The sequence below is a fragment of the Syngnathus acus genome, chromosome 1 (genome assembly GCF_901709675.1).
Source record: "Syngnathus acus chromosome 1, fSynAcu1.2, whole genome shotgun sequence".
Lineage (NCBI taxonomy): Eukaryota > Metazoa > Chordata > Actinopteri > Syngnathiformes > Syngnathidae > Syngnathus > Syngnathus acus.
Genome location: NC_051087.1, coordinates 2,335,097 through 2,360,042, shown reverse-complemented (window position 1 = coordinate 2,360,042; position 24,946 = coordinate 2,335,097). Strand labels below are relative to the sequence as shown.

The 24,946-nt window shown below is 45.9% G+C and overlaps 2 protein-coding genes across 4 annotated transcripts; both read right to left on the bottom strand.

Moving 5' to 3' along the window:
- Positions 1 to 70: 70 nt before the first annotated feature.
- On the bottom strand, positions 71 to 18,580 carry frem3 (Fras1 related extracellular matrix 3). Its single transcript, XM_037253148.1, has 24 exons — positions 13,440 to 18,580; positions 13,072 to 13,161; positions 9,169 to 9,315; positions 8,829 to 9,059; positions 8,637 to 8,762; positions 8,252 to 8,503; positions 6,913 to 7,062; positions 6,633 to 6,842; positions 6,331 to 6,528; positions 5,998 to 6,162; positions 5,742 to 5,924; positions 5,532 to 5,662; positions 5,025 to 5,183; positions 4,639 to 4,942; positions 4,433 to 4,564; positions 3,950 to 4,281; positions 3,666 to 3,858; positions 3,487 to 3,591; positions 3,120 to 3,247; positions 2,916 to 3,050; positions 2,122 to 2,248; positions 1,854 to 2,041; positions 1,631 to 1,777; positions 71 to 1,556 (listed from the first exon to the last, which is right to left on the bottom strand). Exons 1-24 carry the CDS (start codon positions 18,433 to 18,435, stop codon positions 1,029 to 1,031), a joined length of 9,357 nt encoding a protein of 3,118 aa, XP_037109043.1. The 5' UTR covers positions 18,436 to 18,580; the 3' UTR covers positions 71 to 1,028.
- A 1,945-nt stretch (positions 18,581 to 20,525) lies between these two features.
- Positions 20,526 to 24,730, bottom strand: si:dkey-27h10.2. Of its 3 annotated transcripts, none has more exons than XM_037265535.1 (10): positions 24,560 to 24,730; positions 23,940 to 24,137; positions 23,736 to 23,834; positions 23,554 to 23,601; positions 23,366 to 23,445; positions 22,902 to 22,998; positions 22,664 to 22,741; positions 21,843 to 22,022; positions 21,637 to 21,727; positions 20,526 to 20,850 (listed from the first exon to the last, which is right to left on the bottom strand). In XM_037265535.1, exons 1-9 carry the CDS (start codon positions 24,591 to 24,593, stop codon positions 21,675 to 21,677), a joined length of 867 nt encoding a protein of 288 aa, XP_037121430.1. In that variant the 5' UTR covers positions 24,594 to 24,730; the 3' UTR covers positions 20,526 to 20,850; positions 21,637 to 21,674. The 3 variants fall into 3 exon arrangements, with proteins under 3 accessions (XP_037121430.1, XP_037121515.1, XP_037121595.1); XM_037265620.1 differs by having other exon boundaries at positions 21,647 to 21,727; XM_037265700.1 differs by having other exon boundaries at positions 23,554 to 23,589.
- Positions 24,731 to 24,946: the final 216 nt, after the last annotated feature.

Genomic DNA, 24,946 nt, shown 5'->3' with positions numbered 1-24,946 from the left:
TGTATATTATTTAGTATTATCCGGTATTCCAAAACGGATGAGTTGAAGACCATAATAAGAAGAAACAATGTCATTTCAATCTGGCACATTGAGATGGTTTAGCTTCTGGCTTCAACCACAATCCCAACAATTTTATTCAAAAATATGAATTTCTCCATTTTGCAAAAAGAAACTATGATATCTACAAACGTTGACTGTGTGTGGTGACAAAACAATCATCAATCACATTAACATTCCTTTTCCAATAACATTCATTCCAAGTCAATGAAACACAAATGCCATAATAATAAACATAAAAAAAAACAGTTATGTAGGAAATTTGTCATGTCATTAAAATAATGGCTGCCTGAGCTGCTTACGTACACTTAGCGTTTTTTTTTTTTTGCCTTTCATGCAATTGCAAACAAGATAAAAGGGGAGGGGCCTTTTTTTAAGTTAATCGGCTAAAAAGGGTCAACTGCGGTCACCCACGATTCCACGACAGTATATCCAAGGGTGGGGAACCTTATGCCCCGTAATTAAGCCTTCACGCACGTCTACAAACAACTTCAGCAAATGTTAACCCAAAAATGCTCAACATTATGTACAGTGACCATCCTTTTCACTATTTTACCTATTTGCGTCTGTCTGCGTATTTTTGTGCTTACCCTATGAAGCTGCTAGATGATAACAAAGCCTTGGATGATAAAAAAGTAAATAGAAGTGATACATCTTCACTGATTTGAAGATCTTTGTATGTCGGTGAGAATCGCCAGTATTTTTAACTTGGGTTGCTAGCCAAAGTTTTAACCACGTGTGTGCTTTAAAATGCGATTCAAATAATGATGTTTTGGGATGCTAGCTTACTTAACTTTTAATAAAACCAGCGTCAACACGACCCAACCTTGAGGTCTAAACCCGGGCCTCAGAAAAGTGGTTCTGTTCCTGTTTTCAGTGTTAGGAAATGAAGTTGGGAAATGAAGGCACATTGGTGGAAGAGACTACTTTAGTCAGTGAGGGGGGGGTGGTAACGTTGGATGGGGCTTCCACTAGACCTCGGAACTATCCGAGCCGCCCCACATCCTGGTGGGCCCTCGGTTGTAGGCGGCGGATGACGAGCTGGCGTAGGGCGGGAACTGGCTTTTTTCCTTCTTTTTGCGCCATAAAAGGAACACCACGACGGTGGCAATCAAGCACGCCAGGAGGATCAGACCCACCAGGCCCACGATCATGGGCAGGGTGGAACTGTCCGGAGCCTCCCCGCTGGAGCTCCCCACCGAGGGGCGCTCGAAAGCATACTCCCGCTCCAAGCTCGGGGACCAGGGTTGACGCTGGCTGACCACCACGCGGTCAGCTCGATCCAGGGCGATGTGTTGGAGGTTAGTGCCACGGTTGTTGTCGGCGCCGATGTCCTGGGTGACTGCGGGGCTGGCGCGGCGCTGACGTCGGAGGGCGGTACCCAGGGCGGAAGACATGCTGTGGTGGAGGGAGTCCGCGCTACGTTTGCCACGGTTGGCGTTCTCCCTGGAGCGCACGGTGTAGATGGTGTGAATGTACCACTCCCGGCCTGCAGCTACCTGCATGTCACACAAACACGCTTGAATTGAACGTCCGCTTGGATGTCGATTTTCTACATCAGAACCATCCGAACCTGGAACAGTGGACTTGAGGAGAGGGTGAAGCCATCAGATCCTGGTTGTTTGACTAAAGGCAGAGCTCCAGCCGTGTCTTGAGCCAATGTGGCCTCGAAAGCAACGTCGCCAAATGCTGTCGCCTGAGTCTCAGGTTGGGCCTTGTCCTGACATGATGAAAAAGAAACGTTTCAGTTTGACCCTGATCAAGAAAGAGAACATTTAAGGAATCCAGGTCTTTACCAGGATCTTGAATCTGTAGAGCAGAGAAGGGGAATCGGCCAGGCAGCCGTATTCCTTATTGGTGGGGTTATATTTGGGAACGTAGCCATCAGCTCCGGTGCACAAGAACACTTTCTCAATGCTGCAAGAGAAAGAGTCACCCAGGTTCTGCACCGGGTCCACCATCACGCGGCCGTAGATCGACGAGCCTACAAAGACCAGAAATGTTCATTGTAAGGCCTCATCAGTTGCAATGCTGGTTAAAATCCACTAGATGGGAGTGTTGTACCTTCTGAAAAGGCAACATCGGTGCCCTCCCCGAAGCCCATCGAACCGTCAGACAACCACAAGTTCTTCTTGGACAGGAGGAACATCTGCGTGTTGAGGCTGAACTCGGCCGCTACTGGGTCGCTCACCTCAAGAGGACAATCACATTTTACAATTCGCATAAAGGGAAGCAAGTCTCGAAATAACTTGACTTCAATGACGTAATTTGAGGATTTAGCAAAGCTAAATTAAACACATATGGAGATCTACTGTAATGTCATTTTAAGAACATTCATTGTGGACTTTCGATGGTCGAACTCAAAATTCACGACTGTATTGTGAAAAAAGATAACACTAGTGATGTTATAATTATCTAATTTACACGGTACTACTTTTTAGAAACTCTTCCTCCCGGTGGGCGCACTTTGCAACGTAACGAGGCGTAACTCATTTCCGGTTTCCGGTCCTGTGTAAAGGTACGTGTGTTAAATGCTTCATTATTATGCGTAGAATTTCCTCTCCAGACACTTATCAAACTGTCAACTACTTTAATTAGACGATTTTCAACTTTAATGCAGTTCCAATCAGACTTTTGTAACAATTGTACTCATTTAATTCCGGTGTTTCACGATGACATAGCAATCTTAGCAATTAGCATGTCTTCGCCATCTTCTGTTGATTGCTCATCCCGTTGTTAGAACGATACTTTTAGCAAGTGTACCTTACTAGCTTCCAAGTTATAAATATTTATATCTTATTTTTTTCATTTTGATGTTTGAAATGATTGTACTAGGTTAGCAAAATTCGGAAATGTACCTGCTGGAAGCGAATGTCCATATCAAAAGTCAGAGGCTCCCTCGGATGGCACACAGGAGGGTTGCTGAACTCTCCGTTGGGGGATGCAATACAGGGGACCAGCTTCACTGTATACGTCCCAGAGTAATCCCGTACCTGAAGGATTTGCAAAATGATTGGTATTTAACATTTGTGTTTAAGAATTCTAGTGTTTATTCAACTTACGGCAAAGTCGGAGACAAAACTCCACTGTTGCATGGGCTGGTTGTGGGTGGGCTCGGTCCTGACCAGAACCAAGGTGAACGTCAAGCCAGGGTGGTCGGCGCATATCACCATGGAAGACACGCCGGTCCCTAAAAAAGGGTCATGTATAGCATTAAAGCGCTCATATTTATAACCTGACCTTTTATATTGTCTTGGCCTTTTGGACTGTAAACGCTGGCTGACATTTGCTCGGATGACACCTGGTACTTTCACGCCGGAAACCCCCCTCTACTCTACACAAATGCGGAACTCCAGAAATAACCCAAGGGAGGATGTAGGGTAATTTAATAGGAGACTGCATTTATAGGTCGACCACTTGATGTTTTACCTGGGTGAGTCATAACAAATTGTCCCCTGAAGCGGGCCTCTGTCTTGAAGTTGACCACCAGGCGGCCCTCTTCGTTTATGCGCATGCTTGTCGGGTACATGGCTCCTGCAGATGTTTTAAATACAGTTTAAGCAAACACTGTAGTGGAAATGTCTAAGGAGAGTAGCGTCAGAGCATACCCTGAAGCTCCGACTCAGGCGGACTCCCGATGCCCTCCTGCCAGAGAATGGCCGTGTCATACACGAAGGTCAGCTTGAGCTCCGACTGGAGGTCAAAGTGCTGCCAGCCACCCACGGCCACGGGGGAGTGGAAGACGTAGGACACAAAGAGGGGCACGCGTAGGGTGACGTAGGACTGGACCAAGTTGAGGACCTTGGAAAACAGAATTTTGTCCAGCTCAAAATAAACTGCAACCACTAAACGGTTTGAACAACATTCTGCCAATAGTTTTTTTTTTCCATACCTGTCCGTCAGTGCCTATGGAGCCACCACAATCATTCAACAACTCTGACATGTCGTAGTAACTGGTGAATTCCCAGAGGCAGGCCTCCAAGTTGAGGTTCCGGTAGAAGCGTAGAGAGTTGGATGAGCGCATGGCGTTGCTGTACTGGTAAGGCGACGTTTCGCCGATGATCTCGGGATTTTTGGTTGCGTCAGTGATGAAGCCGTGGCCTGTCGGGATTTCGTTGAAATCCAGCAAGTTGGAGCAGCGGTGGTTGCCCACGCGGGTGCCGTCGGGGCTTAGCGTGAGCTCGAAATTGGACATCGGTCTCGTGGAGATGACCGGCAACATGCCTGTTGGGAATACAAATACTTGGTTGAAAATAATTTACAGACGAAACGTACTTGTCTCTCGTTACAAAGATACCAATTTCGATAACTTGGCAAAACAAAAAACACTTGTTGGGGAATACGAGTATATTGATTCCTCCATGTTTTCCCTCACCATCCATATGGGGCATGCTGATAGTCAGCTTGATGAGGTTGGGGAAGTCCGGGTCATCCGGGCCCGTGTAGCGGATCTTGGCAGAGAAAGGTTCAGCTCCAACGGTACCTTGGATCCGAGGTTGACACATCCCTGTAAAGACGTTAGGGTTGAGAAACTAGACGTCCTCCAAGCAGGCTTACGTTCTTCACATCTACAGTACTTACCTTCGTCTGTGCTGATCACAACAATGGGACTGGAAAGTTCTAAACCAGCGTCCCCGTTGGCATTGAAGGCCCTGGCGGCGCACTGGATTCTGGACCCGGCTTGGAAGTAGATGGAATCCAAGGTGATGGATTTGGTGTTGGTAAAGAAGGTGTTGGTGTCCACCTCCCTCATGGGACTGGTCACGCCGTCGGACCCGGTCGGGGCGCTGACCAGCCAGCGGTACTGGGTGAGGGTATCGTTGATGCGCTCCGCTGAGCAAATGGATCCGGTTTTGTCAAAGTCGTCATATTTGGGGTTGCAGGCCTTGAAAACAGGAAAACAAGTCATGCTAACAATCTAGCAGCATAGCATCCTGGTACCGAAACAAAACAGGCGTCATACTTACCGTCACACACACTACTGGGTAGCCATTGATGGGGTTAGGGTTGTCTTTGGTTTTGGATGTATCGTCGTACATAAACAGAGAAACCACATGCGGCACCGCCGGGAACGTGACGTCCGCCACGCTGTCCATCTCCTCGATGTACACGATGGCTTTGTTCATCTAGCCAGAGCAGGCAAAGTTGTCAAAATAAATACTCGTAACTCTGAATTATTTTTGTATTGGATGTTTGGACTGTCTATTTACTGTGTATTATATAATTGTGGCTCCAGATGTTTTTTTTTTTTTTTATAAAGACTATGCAGGCCAGAATGGAACGTGGAATTTAGTTGGGCTATTTCTCTGCGGTGGCTTACATTCTGTTTTTAGCTCCATCTAATGTTAACCCCCCTGCCCCACCTCCTGTCTCATTCCAAAGCCTTTTTATAAGGTATAGCGGTTCAGGCGCGCTGACAGCAATGCCAGCTGTTGCCGGGTTATTTTCGTGCGTTTGTAGCTATGCGCCGTCACCTGTATCTCTGCCACCATGTTGTCATCGGGCTTCATGTGCACCGTGAAGGCTTCCCTCATCTCTCGCTGGCCGTCGTAAAGAATCTCGATCTCCACGAAATGCTCCGTGTCGCCCTCCTTGAACTCCACGTCTATGGAAAATAATGTCAGCTTTCATCACCCATTGACTCGTGTTAAGTTTGATAACACCGGCCAGTTGGGTGCGTTCACCTTCTGACAGAGGGTTGTAGTCTTCCCCGGAGGTTGCCGACCCGTCCTTGGTGTGCACCCTCACCACGGACAATTTGGAAGTGTCGCCGGTTCGCAAGATGGGGATCTTGACAAGGGTCATGCCGCCTTTCACCTGCGGCTCTCGCACGCTGTACTTAATCTCAGAGAATCGAATGATGGGCTCTAAAGACGTAGAGATTAAAACCAGTGAGCTCACCTGTTAAACGATTTGTTCCTAACGTTTTTGGTGACCTACTGTCTTTGTTGTCCGTGACTTTAATCAGGGCTTCCTTCTGCTCGCCGATGGAGGCTCCATACGGCGACTTGCTCTTGGGTGTTCCGAGGACCAGGCGAAACTCCTCGTCCTCCTCATGAACCGAGTCGTCTTCCAGTTTGACTACGCAAGGCTTCTCCGTCTCACCTAAGAGGAGGTAGGAAGTGGAATCATTGTCGTATATATTGCCAATGTACTTTGAAGGAATAGAGACAAGTTCAGGCCTGACTCGTATTCTGTCTGAACGGGTGGTCAAAGTAGTTGCTTGGAACTCAAGACGTGAGCTCGTGAAAATATTGTAGGATATTTCCTCACCTGGTAGGAAGGTGATAATGGAGTCATTGGTGTTGGGTCTCTCGCTGTAGTCCATCATCACCTGGGCGGTACCCTGCCGAGTGTAGCAGCGTACCGTGGACCAGATACCGACGTCTCCACTGCGGTACACTATCGCCTTGACCTCCCCGTCGGCCTCGTCCACCTTGTAGCTACCCTCCTTGAACTGAACCTTTGGTACTGTAACGACAGTAAGGTTGTCACTGTAAGGTCATACCGGGATACCGCCAGAGGTCGGAGACTCGAGTCAGAAGTTGCCAAGATTCAACATATGAAAGACTTGCCGTCCGTGATGGTATCGTTGATGGTGATGGTGGTCGCGCTGGGTTCCCCCAGCACGGCATTCATGGGCATTCTTAGCACCAGATCGAAGGTCTCCGGTCCTTCCAGCTCAGGCTGACCCAGGTCGTCCAGGATGGTCACCCTGAACGTCTGCATGGTCACTCCGGGGGCAAAGTCCAGGTTGCGACTGATGCCCACATAGTCCAATCCGGCTGCGTGAATTATACATATGAGTGTTGTCGTGGTAACGCGAGATCCCCAAGTGTGGCGGTAAACGTTAACCTTCCGCCGAGACGGGTTCGCTCTTCCTGGAGCGAACGGTCACGGTTGCCGTCTTGGAGAGATCGGTTCCCGTCCTCCACACCTTCACTTCCACGTAACCGGAACTCTCATCCACCATGTACTCGGGCTCGCCAAAGTACAGAGACGGTTCTGCAGGAACAGGAAATAGTAGGGTTCCAATGTGATCATGGGTTTAGATTTTTCATTAGTTCTTATTTTGTTTTGACCAAGTTGCAAGTTTTGAAAAGTAAGGTAGTCTTTAAGGGTCAAAAAGACAATTTTGCAAATTCCCCACTTGTGAAATTTGAATTTGTTAGTCAGTAGAGCATCGTTGCAGCTGTCACCTGGTTGTAAAAACAACAATAGTCGTCGGTAAAGGGAAGTGGTTTTCATTCCACACAGGAAGTCAGAATTCACATACTCCTGTAAAGATTTTCCCGATACACCTGCAGCGAGTGTACTTCACACATGGCCGAACGCCATTCATCCTGCTTTTCGATGATGGAGTAGGTAATTAGCAACATGGAGCGGGGGAGGGAGCCATGGAATTCCAACTCCAGGAACATCCATTTATCTCTCATCACTTGCGTATAAAGAAAAAGTTCTTCACACTAACAATGTTCTCGAGAGATCCGCCGATAACCCTTCACCGCGACCGTCGGGGAGTGAAGTTGAACAGTTTCGAGAGTTCAAAGAACAGTTTGTTGTTTTAAAAGGAAATTATTCTCTTAATAATTCTCTTCTCTCTTGGGAATTTATACAGAAAGTTCCATTGTACGGGCAAAAACGATGCCCTTCGCGTTCCCCTCAGCTCCTCTCAGTGCCGATGAGTTCACACGAGCAGGAGGCGGCGCTCGCGTCTGAGTTACTAAGCCGACATGAGCACGTGTCTATTCTTATCTTGTTCCTGCACGCTGAACGTGAATGCGAGAAAGCGCTAGATGGGAAATAGCGCCATTAGGGAATGGAAATAATCCGGGGTTTGCGGACGCCGCCTGAACATCTTTTAGGTTCATTGATCGCGTCTGGATCCCGAAATAGCAAAATGGGAGCTTTGTAGAATCACAGGTGGCCGCCATACTGAGTTATTGTCACGCATAGTGTGAGGTAATTTGTCATATGGCTGTATCGAAATAACGTGGATCATATTTAATCTTTATCCCATTATACAGTTTCAAAGAAAACTATAACTGAATATTGAAATTTGAGTGGTTAACCTTGAGAATAAGCTTAACTAGCATTTTTTGCTCTTGGGGGCGGAGCTAGACACAATGCTGTTTGTTGATGGGGTGACAGAGAATTTTCATTTGATTTAAAACTTTCCGATGCCAACGCTTACCGTCGTCGCTGTCTGCCAAGATGGTGACCTTGGCGGTGGGGAAGGAGGCACCCACCCGGCCCCCCATGGGCATGCTGAGGGTGACGTTGAAGCTCTCCTCGTCCTCGTACAGCGAGTCGTCGATGATGATGATGCGACAGGGCTTCTCGCGCTCGTCCTTGTCGAAACGCAGCACGCTCGTGTGGTCCTCTGCACGCGTGAGGTAGTCCGAGTAGGACAGCACGGAGGTGGGGATGGTGCCCGTAGCTGAACCTGGACGGGAAGATGAATGATCAAATATTATTTAATTATTATTTGATATATGGGACACCTGCAGATTGGAAAATAAAGTTATGGAGTCTCCAAAAAAAGTTGTAGAATTAAAGATAAATCTTACGAGAATTACCTTGGTGAGTGGAGCAGACGACCATGAGTTCCTGGCTGGCGTCTCCGGACCGTCGGACCGGCACCACCAGCTCTCCGATGTCCTCCTCGATTTTGTACTCGGCTTGAGGGATGAACACGGTCGACTCTGTTTTTGCAAGAGCAAACAATTAGCAATTCCGTGGACGGATTTAATGTATCTCTGCTATATTACCGTCTCCCGGGTCCACGATCTCCACTGTGGCGACGTCCGGGAACTCCAGTACAGCCATGACTGGGTCGGAGAGCTGGATCTGGAAGGTTTCTGACGTTTCGAACTCCTGGTCGGTGAAGATCTTCACCTTCCAGGACGCGGTGGTCTGGCCAGGGTTGAACTGGACCTGCTTCTGGGATTTGCCCTGAAAGTCTTTGTCCTTCTCGGCCGTGTCGTCCTTGGTGGCGATACCTGCGGGGGAAGGATTTGGGAGTCATTAATAGTTTTTTAGTTTACAGGATTTATATGACAACAGGATTCTCCAACTATTTCAACTTGACTCTTGATTGGTGAAACTCACTGACAAACGACGTCTCCCCCAAGTATCCTCGGCGTTTGAGCGTCACCTCCAGGAACTTGGCGTCCTCGTCCACCAGATAGTACTCCCTCTCCAGGGAGATCCAGGCCCAGTTGAGTCGAAACGGCTGAGGCTTCAGTTTGTTCCCGCCTATAGATACAAAAACACAAGAAAGCCTCTCTTAGCCAAAATGCTAGGCTACTTTGACGACAAGTTTTAAAAGGGTGTTTTGTGATGATGAAATGATCACTAATTCATTTCCTTAGAACAGATCTTCCGTCCGTGTTATAAAAAGTTTGGGCATCATGATGCGCATTGTGGTGCTCCTTCTGGTGTGCATGCCTTGGCCACCAGGGGCAGTATAACATACAGAAATTCTTCTCACAATAATCTCACCAAACTTTGTCAATATTTTTTTTTGACTTGTAGTTTTAGCTACAGCTACAGGATTTAGTTTTTCAAGGGAAATACCTAAAACTATGTCACGACTCGGGGAGGTAATCCCTTACAACCAGTGACCGAGAGGCTGGGTGATGTTGAAGATTATTCGCCCTGCTGCCTAAAAAAAACCCGGTGAGATAACTAGCCGGGTGACTCTCTACTTTTGATGTGAAATGGGTCACGGTCAGAGGTGTCTTTGGTTCCGCGAGGTTAGGTGGGTGGGGGGGGTCATCTCACTTTAGTTGCGCATCACTGCTCACACTGACAACGGAGCCAAAGACTCAGGACCAACACTGAGGCTCATTTTTGGTCAGTCTACCTGACACACTTTTTGTTCTAACAAACTTTAGGAAAACTTTTGTCAATGAAGTTGCAACAAAATAAGCCATAGATTTACTGTACGGAGTAACGTAGAAAGAATATGAGGAGAAAATAGTCGTGATGTGACAGTAATAAAAATGTTTTGCAATAATAAAGTTGGTCATCATTGCGCCAACTTCACACAGTGGCGGAAAAAAGTTTTCTCAAGCGTAGACCTGCATCGGCAATGAAGGAGGCCACAGCCATTCTACCATGTGACGACAGAGCAGAACCAAAACACTGCAGGGACAGCTGTACCCAAAGCTCCCTGAGCAGTGTGGGTGGGCCACGATTTGTTTAAGGGGTCGGGGGGGGGGGGGGGGGACTCAGAAGGAGGTCCCCTCTTTTTCCCCTGACTTCTTTTGTGGCGTTTCGCAACACCCCTGAGTTGGATCTGATCATCCCGGTGACAGAATTCCCACCAGGGTATTGTGCTAATTAGTTAGCTTCCTATGTTGCTATTAGCCATGCTAGTGTAATGTGAATTTGTTTAAATTGTGATATGTTGTTGCTTTAACACGAATAAAATATGAAAGATGTCCTGGCTGGCCCACCAATATTTTCCTTAAAGCATTAGTCAGATTTTTATGCGTCTTCATCTATCCTCATTAAATGCCACTGTAGTCGTATTATTTCGAGGTTATGTTACGGTTCTGTTCTTTAATTACAAGTGTCTCGCGTTTCCGTATACATGACAGTTTCCCTGCAGCCAGGCGCATTCTTAGATCTCCACCACGATATATTGCCACCACAGTATAGCTTGCAGGGGGACATTGAGGTCAGGGAGAGCACTGATGTTCAGCAACAAGTGAGGCAGGAACAAGAACGCCTCACCTGCTGGATTTTTGGCTTAAAAAAAAAATTGCATCTTCCTACTCCTTTTCCTAATGACTTTCTATCCAAGGGTACAATGCCCTTAGCCCTTCCTAAGTAATCTAGTCATCAGTTTTTTTTTCATTGGATTATGCAGCACCCATGATTATGGCCTACAAACTCTGCCTAGCAACAAGTGAGCATTTCAGCTTGGAACAAATATTTATTGATTCACTGTACTAATTATAAGTCGCCTACATATATACAGTAAATAACAGAGGATGATTATCAAGGAAATGCGACTTATGCGATTCAAGTGTGGCGTCTCAGTGACAAGTTGGCCGGGCCACGCGCCACATGAGAGCAGATAAGAATAACCCGGAGGGGATTCATCACGACGCCTCACCGTCGGTAAATCAGGCCCGCGGAGAGGAAGGATGAAAGTTGAGCGTAACGAGAGGCAAGAAAAGGTGAAGAAATTATGATGAAATACAAGAAGAAGAATAATGGCCCCGAGGTGATCTTAGGAGAGAGTGACTTTTGGGGAGGGGGGCGAGCTAATAGGGAGTAGGGTGGGGGTGTGCTGAGGGTCTTTGAAAGGGGATCCCCTCACTCAACTTCCAGGCCTTGCTCTGTCTGAGGCCCCAGAGTCGCGCAGGAAGTGCATTCCTATACAGGTTTTTGGTGATCACATGACACCCATCCCCGGACCCCTCTGAACCTCCCTGAACCCTCTGCAGAACCAAACCCGAGCAAGACCATAACACTAGCAACAACTGCACAGGAAAATGACATCCAATATCTCAAGAGCTGGATCGAATACTGTACATATATTTTTAAAAAGTCATAAAATAAATAAAATATTAAAATATACAAATAATATATAAAATATATTATTGGAGACCAAGACATAATTAATACTAAAATAAAAAATTCAAACACAAATTTAGCCTACATCTAAAAGAAAATAAACCAAAAATCAACTGAATTAAACTCAAATCTTGGTGCTTCAATGATTTTTCTGCAGGCCATAAATCTGTGGCTTGCTTTGTTGCTATGGTGAACAAGCATATATCCAGTTATGCATGTAGGTCAGGGACCCGGAGACATGATCCACTCCACAGCTTGAAAATTGCAAGTGAAAAGGGCATGGAAATGTCTCAACATGTCAGAAAGTAAGGAGGACTTTGAGCCTTTGGCACTTTGCTCGCCTCACATGGGATGGACGATGCTCCACTTTGTATTTGCAACTATTTACGACTTTTGTGGTACACTTTGCCGGAGGGGATTACGCCCACACACATCTCCGCCCTAATAAAAATACCTCACTTAATAGTCAGAAGGTATCGACATGATTGACGAGGGATTGTGTTTATCAAAGTTAATGTTACACCAATTACATTCTAGCATGGCAATTCTGACTCTTTGAACTATGTTGGAGACTTTATCTGCGTTTCCCATCTTTGGAGCTCGGAGCTGACCATCGGCGTGTCCGTTCATGTCCGAAATGCCTTCGACCCTTTTTATATTCCGTCTGCCGGATGTTTGTGTTTATTTGTGTCAAGGTGTCCAATTATCCAGGTCTTCATTATTTTGTCACAATGGCTGCTGTAAGTGAAAATTAGCCATGGAGCTAATGGTAGACAGTATAGCAATTAGCGTTAGACCTTAATTCAAAAGAAAATGAATCAATAGTTGGACCCAAATCGTGCAAAATTCAACTTTCCCTCCAGCACAGGTCTGAATTGTTTTGTATTGGCAAGCTGTAGCTAAACTAGCGAGTGCCACCTGTCACTTTTTTAATGCCCAGTCTGTGCTATATATATATATATAGTATCTATATAATTTATGTATGGTTATTAATGCCGTTTTGAAGGCTTGAATTACAATACATAGAGAGGATACTGTGACTTTAAAAGTCATCGTGCTTAATTTCATTTGAATCAAACTCGTAAATATATTTGTCTGCTTAGATGAGAGAATTTTCATGATGAATTCTAGAGTGCCTCAACTTTGTCGGAACGTCAAGGTGGATGGATGCAGGGCTTAAAAAGGTCGTGTGATAAAATTCTTAAGACATCAGGCCCCTCTACTGTCCCTCAGTCGTTGTCTCTTTTTTAGCTCGTGGCCCTTTGACCCAAGCCCCAACCCGCCTCCTGTGGGCCTGAAAGTAAGACGACGGTTCTATATCGGGTGTCAGTCACGGCCAACTGCCTTAAGTCTTTGTGATGCAAACACTTTGGTCAGACTCAGAAAAAAAAAAAACATTGAGGTAATGATTGAAATTCTTACCATTGTCCTCAATGGTGAAGTAGAAGATGTCGCTGGTGGCGTTGGTTCCATCCAACAGGACGTAGGTGATCTTCATGTCGTTGATGTCGGCTGGTGGCGGCACGCGGAGGTTAGCGTGTCAAGAGAAATACAAAATGTCACAGAAGAAGAATATGTAGGCCACATTCACCGGGTTTCAAATTACAGAGCCCCAAGCAGATAATTTGATATTATGACAACATGTGAGCCCTCAGAGCAAATGCATTTGAACAAATACATCTAATTTCAAGATGGTTATCTTACAAGTTTTTTGGAAACACTAAGCAAGCTCCGTGGGTCTGTGAAGAATTCCTCTCTAAGAATAAATGGATGGCGGCTTGCGCTCATACCTTGCGTGAAGGTCATGATGCTGTCGTTGCCCTTGGCGGAGTTCATGATGAAGCCGTGCTGCGGTGCCTCCGACACGATGTACTTGAGGACATCTTGCTGACTGTCGCGGTCCTCTGATCGCAGAGCCTTACTGGTGATCAGGAAGCCCACGTGGCCTGAAGGAAGTAGCCTGAGTGAGCCTGCCGCCTTGTTAACCACGATCTGCGGCGCGCCGTTGTCCACCGTGTTGATGTGAATGACCATCATCTGCGGCTTGCGAGTCTCGTAAATAGTGTCGGGGAACACGTAGAAGTCCGTGTGGGTGCCGTCGGTGACTGTGAAGGAAAAACTATCCTCGTTGGTCTCTGTGCCGTCGTGCTTGTAGCTGACTAGGTTCTCGTTCAGGTCCTGCTTGGTGAATGATGTGATGGGCCGGGAGTTGTTCAAAAGCAACTGGCCGTGCACCGGCACCTGAGTCACAATGAAACGCAGCAGGTGGTCTGGCGTGTCACGATCCTCCACTGTCAGCTCGAACGGCGTGATGAGCTTGGTTTCACCTTCCTCCACAATTAGCTTGCTAATCGTCAAGACAGGCTTCTTGTTGTCCACGTCAGTAATAGACACCCGGAAAGTTCTAAATACCGGGTTGTAGCCATCTGTCACCTCAAACTCAAAGCTGTCCATCTTGATCTCGTCGTCAGATGTATGGATGTAGTAGATCTTGTTGCCGGCGAGCTGCATTTGGGTGAACGCGGAAATGGGAACGCCGGGGTAGTCCGTACACTCCAGGTGACCTCTGCTCGGAGCTCTCGTAATGCTAAAACTGAGAAACTCGTCGGGGCTGTTGATATCGCTGGTGCTGAGGAGATCGGTGGTCAGCGTAACTTTGCCACCTTCCTTGAGGGCCACGCCTTTGTTGATAACTTCTGGGAAGACCATGTCGATGCTTCCGATGGTAATGTAGAAGTAGCGATCAATAAGGGCGTTGATGCCGTCCGTCACGTCAAACTTAAGCAGGTCTCGGATTCCTTCCTGGCCAGTGTGCACGTACTGGATGAGCTGCTTGTCAACATCATCCTGCGTGAAGTTCATGCCGAAGGTGATGTTACCGAGTACGTCGCCAAACTTGCTGATGCGCTGAAGGTAGCCTTGGCCCGGACCGTAGCGCACGATGTACACCAGCGTGCTGTCTTCGGAGTCCAGATCGGTAGCCTTGAGAACCCGGTTGTTGATGACTTTAGTCTCGCCGATCTCTACCTCAAGTCCGTCATTAATCGCCATCCTGGGTGTCTCATCGTCGACCGGAATGACCATGATGAGCACTTTCTTCTCCACCGAGTGTTTCCCATCCGAGAGCCGTATGACAAAGCTGTCCTCTTTGGTCTCGGAGTCGTCATGCTCGTAGACGATGTTCGAGGCCTCCTTGATCTGTTCCAAGTCGAACCTGTCCACCAGGATGGTGCCGGTGCTGAGCTGTTGGACTATGGTGCCGTGTGTGGGGTTTTTGACAATCTCAAAGTACAAGTCGTCATCGGGGATGTCTGCGTCGGCTGCATTCAGGATGGGCGTGTCAATGACCAAACTCATGCCCTCCATCACTATGAACTCACGAATGAAGATTTCCGGCTTCTCGTCATTGGCTGGAATGATGATGATCGGAAAGAAGTGTCGTTCGGAGAAGTTGACGCCATCCGAGCAGCGGAAGGTGAAGCGATCCTCCACAGGTTCCACACCTTTATGAATGCTTTGGACATAGTAGATATGCCCGATTGCAACTTCTTTGATGTTAAAAGCAGTGATGGCCGTCCCCGCCCGGGATTTCTCCGAGCCGGGAGCTGGGGAGATATTCTCCACGTAACCGGATGAAGGCTGGACGATGATGGTGCAGAGGATGTCTTCGCTGTTTGTGTCGATGTCCTCTGCTTGGATTTGGTCCAGAGTGATTACGTTCTTCTCACCCTCCAGCACGACAAACTGCCCCCCAACCCTAACAATCGGTGGGATGCTGTCAACAGGCAAGATGGTGACATGCACCGTCACTCCTTGGACCTTATTGCCACCGACCACCCACTGGTCGGACAAGTCGGACAGCGTGAGGTTGAAGGAGTCGTGTAGTTTCACCGGCCCGATTTCCCCTGAGGTGTGCACGTACAGCACGGCTCCGTTGATGATGTCGGCTTGTGTGAACCTCTCGGCGGGGGCACCGTTGACGAGGATTTCACCCAGCCTGGGGGGCTCCTCAACAATGAACATCAACATGAGGTCGTCCGTGTCTTCGTCGCGGCCCTGAATCACGTTGCTGGTGATTTCCGTGGCGCCGTTCTCCAGCACGTCGATGGACGAGGCCACCACGCCGGTGGGAAGCATGATAGTGGGGCTCTCGTCATCCACCGGGTCCACGGTGATCTTGATGTTGATTGGCACCTCATGGAAACCGTCGCTTACATCCAATTTGATGACGTCATTGATGGATTCCTCGCCACTGTGGATGTAAGTCATGCGGCCGTTCGCAATGTCTTGGAGCATAAACGTTTCGCCGTTTGACATATCGATGCCTAAATACTGCAGCCGACCATATTTAGGAACCTGGCTCACCGTGAAAAAGATGTTTTCATCTTCTGTGTCAGTGTCTGTCGCATGTAAATTGTGACTGGTGATGACGTACGAGCCGCTTTCCATGACACTGAACCCTGTGTTGGTAATAAGCGGAGGTTTGTTGTCAACCGGCTGCAGAAAAATGGTGAACAGTCCATCTGCTGTGTTTCCCGACGTGTCCTCCACCATGAATGTAAACTGAACCACTTTGGGAGTGATGCCAAGCTCCTGGTCTGGGGGTTTGTACGCCACCTTGTGGTGGTTGACTTGGGCCTGCGTGAACTCTGTGATTACAACATCTGGGTTGTCGGTGAGTACAATCTCACCCAAGAACACCGGGTTGTTCTCATCCGTGTCAGTCGGAGGCTTTGTGATGGTGTACTTTAAGTCTCGATCGTCAGAGTCTAGATCGGTGTAGCATAAAAATAACTTCTTGAAGTACGTCAGTTCATACTCCTTGACCATCATGTGAAGGTTGGTACCAGGACAGAGCTCTGGAGCCAAGTCATCGACAGGGTGGATTTTGACAGTGAACAACTGCTCACCGGACAGATTGGGTGGGTCGTTATCATCCTGGACCCGGAACACGTACTGGTCGATGACGGTGGTGGTGCTGTGACTTCCAACATGGCGGTAGAATAGCTTCCCATCCATGATGTCCTGCTGGAACCATTCAGTCACCACCTGCTCAAACATCTCATCCGTCGGACTGAACTTCCACTGGGAGGGGTCGGAGGGGGGCTCCACTTGCCGCAGCAGGAACTCCCCCACATCAGAGTAAGGAGGCTCCAGGATGAACTTAATGGTAGAGTCTTCCGAGTCGATATCCGTGGCACTCAGGATGAATGGAGAAATCTGCATGACTTCATTCTTGAACAGCACCAGCCCAGTGTTTGCATTAATGATTGGCGGCTCGTCATCAGTTGGCACGATCGTGATGGGAAACAAAAATTCAACTTCATTCTTCCCATCCGTCATTCGGAAAATGATGTTGTCGCTGTAGGTGTCACTCCCGTCGTGCTGATACACTACAATTCCGGCATCCAAATCAGCCGGCGTGAAAAATTTCCTGCGACCCCCAAGCACGCTCAGGTCACCGTGCCTCAGGCCGTCAATTACGGTAATCCTCACATCCTCGAGGTTATCTTCGTCGCTGATCTCTAAATTCTGTGAGCTGGAAAGTGGTCTTGATTGCCCCTCAAACAAGAGCTGCCCCGTGTTTTTGGTGACCACAGGAGCCATGGTGTTCATGGGCTTCACAACAATCATAAACGCAAAGGTGTCAGACACGGCACCGTCCGTATCAACAATTTCAAACTCGAGCTGGAAGATCCGCTCGACTTCGGAGTCATCCGAAGGTGGTTTATAAGCTATTTTGAGATCTTTAATATCCCGCTGGTAGAAGGAGGTGATGGGCATGTGCTGGTCATCTGTGCTGATGATGTAACCCTGCTCGGGGCCCAGTGGTGACGTGACGTTAAATATCAAATCGTCCGGGTCGGACTCCACATCTTCAGCGGCCAGCATGTCACCGGTGATGGCGGTCATCACAAACTGATCCACCTCCATCATCATCATGGAAACAAAGCTGGGTTTTGGCCCTGTGTTTTCTGCTCCCTCCCTGATCCGAACCATCATTTGGAAATGCTCTTGCATTATCGTGTTACCGTCGTTGTCCTGCAACTCGACCACCATGGGAATGTAGTCTCTGTTTGGTGAATTGGTCTTAGCCGTGTGCTTGTAACGGATGCCCAGCTTCACAAATTCATCGCAGTCGACCATCTGCCCATTCTTGGGGTTATTAATAAGCGTGCCATACCTAGGGAGGCCTCCGGCGCCGACCAGCGTGGCGATCTTGCACTGCGTGACACCATCCTCGTAGGAAAACTCCAATGCCTTCTTGTCGATGGGCCCGCTTTCGCCATTGAGCTTGTCCACGTTAATGGGCATATTCCTGGTAAGGACCTCCAGCTGCTGGAAAACAACCTCCACCTCCAACATAAAGGGGATCACCACCGTGTTGGTCTGGGAGTCATAGCGCAGCTGTAGCTTCACCCGGTCCGTACTGGGGCTCCGTGACCCAAAATGGGTGTATTTCACTTCGTCGGGCGCGAAGGAACACGGGAACTTCTTGGGGGTCAGCGTCCCCGGTCTCTGAGCTAATGGGTCATTGTCCAAAACTGTTATGTGGCAGCGATCTCCGGGCTGAACCTCTGTCACCAAATCATTCACGGGATCCAAAAAGACAGCTTTCCCCAATGGAACCCTGATCCCGTTGTTGGCGATGATGATGTCGTCTTCGTTAGGTCCGGCTTTGTACTGGTAGAGGTGCGCTTGGTTAAAAGGCTGAGCCGAGGCAAGACACATGCCAAGTACAAACAGGAGGCACCTCCAGTGTGAACTTTGCAGACTAGCTGCCATGTCCACTGCTTTTGTTATTTCACTTAATATAGACAAAAATTCCCCTCACAATTTCAACTACACAAAAAAAGAAAACATAAAACCTTCTGGTACTCTCTCTTCTGCTGCCGCGTCCTCACACAGACGCACAAGTGTGATGAGTGCTGCTGGGGCTGTGCAGGTAATAATGAAATTGTAGACAGGGACCCTCATTGGACCCTCCCCCCTGTCAGCACAGGGGAAGGGAGGGGGGCTGTGGGAGAGTCTCCTACCCCCACAGCTAAATTAAGAAAGACCATTGGAGGAGGTTGTGAAAGTGCTCCTCCAACCAAGAGAAGGCCACCTTCTGTCTTTAAAAAAAAAATTCAGGGAGGGGGGTTGTCAGTGCAGGAAGCAAGTACGTGGAATGTGTGCTAACCAATTGTCTGCTGCTAACAATACCTTAAAGTTGCCTACGTGCACCTGGATGTTAACCCTTGGTCGAGGGGTATAGTAGGGTCATGTCATTGGGACGTCCCGGCACCAGAGCGTCTGCCGCTCGTGCCTTTAAAAAGTATTCATAATCGGGCATCAGCTGGAACAGGTGGGAGAAAACCAAACGACCGGTCCCAATGTTGCAAAAACATGGCCAACAGAATACACAAATTAGCCTTAGCCTAGCGTTAGCTTCTGCATCCTGATTGCGTTCATACGTGTGAACTCAATATGGTGCACAAGGTCATGTTCAGATAAAAATACCGAGCCACCTTGTACGGATAATATTTTGGTGTTGGGATGAGCGTGAGTAGTTCAAACTGTTCTTTGACTTTTAGGAGTGTTTATTATAGGGCTCTTAGAATTTTACAGCGCAAATTGAGATGAACGTTGTAAATTTTGTAAATCTATAAAAACGGTGTCCTAGGCAAACCATTGGGGGCAATGCTGTGGAAAAGTCGGCCTAAAAGACGGGCCAAATAGCCGAAATGCCATACGCATTCTGTATCACGCATTTCTAAAATAAATCTCTCAGCCTCCTGACTTGACCGGACGGAAATAAAAGCTTGCTAGGGTGGGGAGTGTAACTATAGAAACAAACACACCAAGAGTTTTATTTATACTCACTCACTCCTGGATTTTGCTCACATTCCCAACATGACGGAAGTAAATTTGGATGGTAACTTGTAGTGTATTTGAAAGCATAATGACCAGTAAGAATTTTTTAAATTATTGTCATTTTGGGGAGATTTTTTTTCAAGAATTGTCTAACATATTTCTGTACATTTTTAAATTGTATTTTTAAATTTATAATATCTATTTTTTATTTTAATCATATATTTTAAATTGTTTTTAAATGATAAAAAAATAATCAGCATTATTTTAGTTAGTTCCTCATAGCAACCATGATCACATTTAAGTTAGCATTATGCTCAAAGCTAGCTTGATTTAAAGTATACTCAAATTAAAAATAATACAAGGTTTGCTGAGGTATTAATAGCTTGTTTTAATTATCCTCAAGGTAAAACAGCGCAGAGTGACCTTAAATCAATCGGGTGCATTCCACAGGCTAAGCTAGCTGACAAAGTCTTAAAATTGATGTTTTCACTTTGAGCGCACCATTTCAGCCGTCATTCACTGGATTCTAAGTGTGACTGCTCGATTTATCTGCCACGAGCATCTCTGACAAGACGCTCGGGTCCAGCTGTGTGTACCGCTTGGTAAAAAGGTGTGCGCCGGTGCGGTGGATATGTTAGCGTTAGCGCTGGGGGATAAATCACAGCACATGGCGTATAAATAGCGACGGCCACTGTGACCGGAGATGTTTGGATGGGCAGGAAGAAGAGGTTTGGATTCCGCTTCGATGCGGGCCGGCCGTGACTGTGGTCGGGCTACATCCGTCACCAGCGCACCTCCGAATTTTCACCTGCTCCACCACAGCCGATTCAAGCATCCTGCGGTCGGATTGACTGAGATCCTGGCGCATGGAAACAAGCTGCTTTTAACCTTTGGATCGCAATCAAACGCGAAGAAATGTAATACTGCTCACGGGAAAGATGATACATAATCCCACAGGATGGTGCGTTGCGCACCCCCGGGGATTTTTAGCCAACAGATTAAATTAATGACACAACACATGCAAATTGAAATGTCCTTTTTACTAGCAACAAAAAAAACATGCTTGCTACTACAGCATTATAGGAATACTCAAGTATATACAGATTCCTTCTCATCTCACATAAATTCACTAAAATAATAAAATAAACAACAGAAATCTGATTTTCAATCTTTTTTTTTTTACATGTTAGAATATTAAAGTATGACTACACTGTTTCACTTCCAGGAATGGAACAACATAAAGCGCAACATTCATGTGAAGAGAGTTATTTTGAAGAAAAGAAAAAATCCCAAATTATTATCACAACCAAAATTCTTTGTTTCTGCAGTCGCTAGTCTCTCAACCTGGGAAAAAAAAGAAAGAATGAAAGCAATGTGAAAGCGTCCTGTCCCACAGCCATCACCTGCTTTTTTCCCCACTCTGACCTTCCACCGTGGCCAAGTTTATGTGGCCTCCAGCGTGAACTTTGAACTCCGCGCCGAAACAGCGGTTTGAGCAAGAAGCTAGCTGACATAATCTTACCACGCCACCATTGATGCGATTTATACGTCTTAGCAAGAATAGCCTGCAAATTGGAACATTCCCTCAGCACACAATGCTAAAAAAATAAATTGCTTCACATAATAATTTGTCATTAAAAGCCATTCAATTGCGCTAAATATTTCAGTTGATTACATTAATGAATTGTCCCACATTTTTAATCATTTTCGATGGGGGATTTAAGCAATGGTTGAGTAAAGCTTGTTCGCTGACAAGTCCTAAACTATGGTGGCACAATTAGGGAAGCGCCGTGTGTTATTTTCCCATCAGCACCGCGGGGCTTTCATGTTTGACAGCTCGTCTGAGTCGAGGGAAAACTATTGCTGGACTTCCACGGACAAAAACTCTGAAGCGTATAAGAGGTTTACTTAGGTTGCTACTGTTGGGTCGCAGACAGGTCAAGGATCTTACTGCTCACTTTACGGCAAACAAATGTTATTGTAGCGTATAAAATAGTAACGTAAGTACGGGATAGGCAGTCGAGGCTGGATAATTACGTAGCACGGCTGGGAAGGATGGTCGGGAAGTGCCCTCCCCTTACGAGGGAACAGCTGTTCATTGTCGACAAACCATTAAGTTGTGTGACTTACCATGTTTAGTGGAGATCGGTGAGCAAGCGAGTTCATCCTCACACCGGGCTGTTGAGGGAAATCTCCCAAAAAATGGTGGACGATTTGAAATCTGCTGACAAATGTGAGGTTAATCAGCGGAACAATCAGGGTGCTTTTTCCTAGCAACTATTCAATTAGCTAGCGAACGCATAATTCGACGGCTGCATTTCAGTCGGACGATCGACCTTTCCTCTGCGTCATGTCAGAATTGTTGCTGTTGTTTTCATTCTTTGGACTCTCCTCCACGGTCCCGTCGGACATTTGTTGGTCTGGGTCATTGGGTTTCACCGGCTCGGCATCTTTGGCATCTTTGGCATCTTTGTCCTGCGAGTCATCTTCGGGTAGCGATGCCGACTCAGCTTCAGCTACAAGGGGGACAATAAACACAAATTGCGTCCTTATTCCAAATTGTTTTGGTCCACTTGATCCCATTCATGCTTTAATGACTTTTTTCTCGTGAGAACTGTTTTTCTTGTTCCAAAGTGGTCATCAACATTGTCCGTGGAGACAAAATGTTGCCTTCAGGCTGTGTGGCAAGCGCAAACATGACCCCGGTGAATGTTAACTCAGTGTTGAAAGGGCAAAGGAAGAAAGCTCTAATATAAGAATGAGAGTCTGCTTATAATATAAAATGTCCAAAATGTCTTTGGCAATCTCATATAATGTGCAACAGCATATAAAGATAAAACCTTTCCCTGAATTGTGGTCACTTCAAGAGTGAAGCGTAAGCAGCAGTTTTGTCAAAAGGCTCCCTCATGTGGTCAACGGGATTACTGCATAGCACAGCCTCAGCTAAAATAAACGAGAATAAAGTGGGGATTGTGAAAATTAACTCCAAATATTATGTGCGGAAAAAATATTTTTTTTCTTGAAATTAAGTTGTAAGACTCAAGTTAAAATATGTGCTTTTGTAACAAGGTGGACTAAACTGTTGTAGCGTAACCTCACTTCCCTTTTTAATCTTAAGACAGAGGAAGTTAATTCATCACAAAAGTCACTCGCTCACCTTTTGCTTCGTCTTCCTCCACATTTGTTGTTGCTTCTTCTTTTTCTTCTTCTTTTGACCTTTCAAATGTCTGCAAGCCTGGAAAGTACATTTACAATGAATAGGAAAAGTCTACACCCCCCCGGTCAAATGCCAGGTTTTGTGGTACAAGAAAAAGAGATGAAATTTTTTTTATTACGGCCGATAAGCTGTATGACTCATTTGAAAAGCAACAGAAGGCAAGATAGCGTCGACCCACCATTGTGTGGCGCGCTGTCATTGGCCAACATGGGCTCCACGGGGCTCAGAGGGACGCTGGCTTCGTCTACTCTTGAGGAGAAGTCCACAGCGTAGCGCTGAAAGAAAAAAGATGATGTTATTCCTTGTTTTCAACAAAAAAAAAAAACTAAAAAGAAAACTCATCTTAATTAGGATTTATTCTGATAAATTTCTCAAAAAATGATTTATTTCTGATATACACTTTTCACCAAAAATAAAATTCTAAAATTAAAATTATAAAAATGAAGACTTTTCTTTCTCTAAAAATATTACCTTGTTCTCATAAGATTTTTCTAAAAAAGAAAAAAATGCAACTTTCTTCTAATGAGATAAAAGGGCTACTTTTTTTGTAATTTTACATTATTTATTATTTATTTATTTTAAATCACAAAAAATGGCATTTAAACATAGGTGTGTGGACTTTTTATACCCTCTTGTACTAACCCTTGCTCGCCTCCTCGAGATGAAGCAAGCGATCCCCAATCCGATAGCGACCGCGATGATCACAATGAGGATGACGATGCCTTGGAGGGACAAAGATGGTTGGGGGGGAAAAAGTAACATTCATGACAACACTCATAATTGACATATTTCACTTAAACATACGCTGGAGAAAACTGAAGTCCACTCACCAGCGGTGTCGTAGCCTCTTCTAGCATAAGGCTTTGCTGTGGTGGTACCTGTTTGGGGAAAAAAAAGAACGTAGCTGAAAATAATCGTTTTTCCCTGTTAATTTTGAATATTTTACGTCAGTCGTAACAAATTTTGGAGTTCTTGATTTATGAGTGGCTCATATTTGAGGAAAATTGTTTACTTTTGTCATTCTGCCTTCCCGTCATTTTGGTGGTGTAGATTTTAGGAGTGGTCATGGGTGGAGGCGTGGTCTCGTTGGATGTGCCTTCACTTGTGTTACCTGGGTCAATAAGGTTAGCCATTAGCTACATCAACATACAGTGCTTAAATAATCTTACAAAAATAAAGTCATTATTTCAGCATTTTATTCCGATATTTTGCAAACCTCTGAGATCCGTCTGAGGCGTGGTGGCGTTCATGTAGCTCATGGTGCTACTCATAATGGTCTTGTTGCTGTTTCCCATAGTTTCGGAGATGAGACCGTTTTCTGACATTGTGCCAGGCGTGGTGAAATTAAGCCGTTCCGATTCTGTCGTCGAGCCGGGAGTGATTTGCGATGCCGCGAGCGAGGCCAAAGCAAAGCCTGCGGGAAAAAAAAGAGTCACTTTGAAATACACTAAAAGATAAATGGAAAAATTGGAAATCTTGCAATATTTTTTTCATTCAAATAAAGCATATCTTAAAAATTTTTTTTTTTAAAATGCATACCTACCTGGCCCATTAAAAATTAATCAAATTATGAAAAATACCCAAAAATGTATTCAAATTTGTTTTCAATTTGTTAAAAATACACATCACACATTAATCAGATACAATACAGCCTATGAACATTACTCATCAATATTTAATATGAATTTGTGTTCTCTAACAGTCTTATAGAATGTTTATTTTTTTAAATAAATATATATAGAACATGTGAAAAAACACACTCTAGATAAAAAATAACAAAATAATATTTACATCATTAGCCATATTGTTAACTATTGTTAAAACCGACAAACTTACCCAGCGTAACCAAGGACGGCGCAAAGGCTAACATGGCGCAAGTCAAGAATAAAGAATAAATAAATATATGTGGTAAAGTGTATAATTGCGCCTCGAGCTGCAAATGTGGAGGAGACCGAAGTGAAAAAGAGAATGAAGGCCGCAGACTGCACGCAACATCCTGTCTTGCATCAAAATGCTGCAAGCCACAGGAAGCCATCAGCTATTACGCGATTTTACTTTTATTTCCTCACTTTCTAATGACGCCTTTGTTTTCAGGGGCACTTCCACGTTGCGGAATTTTCAGTAGATTGCATTAAAAGATTCCATTATATTTATTAGATATAATTTGAGCTCTTCTGAAACTTTTTTCAATGTTTTTTTTTTAATATTGTACTTTTTTTGTTA

Excerpts from the sequence above, each read along its gene's own strand:
- si:dkey-27h10.2 (XM_037265535.1), bottom strand. The coding sequence starts at position 24,593 with ATGTTAGCCTTTGCGCCGTCCTTGGTTACGCTGG. Across the intron at positions 23,446-23,553 it reads AAGAGGCTACGACACCGCTG|GCATCGTCATCCTCATTGTG; the intron begins GTGAGTGGACTT and ends TGTCCCTCCAAG. Across the intron at positions 22,023-22,663 it reads GGAGGAAGACGAAGCAAAAG|CTGAAGCTGAGTCGGCATCG; the intron begins GTGAGCGAGTGA and ends TCCCCCTTGTAG.
- frem3 (XM_037253148.1), bottom strand. The coding sequence starts at position 18,435 with ATGGCAGCTAGTCTGCAAAGTTCACACTGGAGGTGCCTCCTGTTTGTA. Across the intron at positions 9,316-13,071 it reads CTTCACCATTGAGGACAATG|GCGGGAACAAACTGAAGCCT; the intron begins GTAAGAATTTCA and ends TTGTATCTATAG. Across the intron at positions 6,529-6,632 it reads CAACGATACCATCACGGACG|TACCAAAGGTTCAGTTCAAG; the intron begins GCAAGTCTTTCA and ends CTGTCGTTACAG.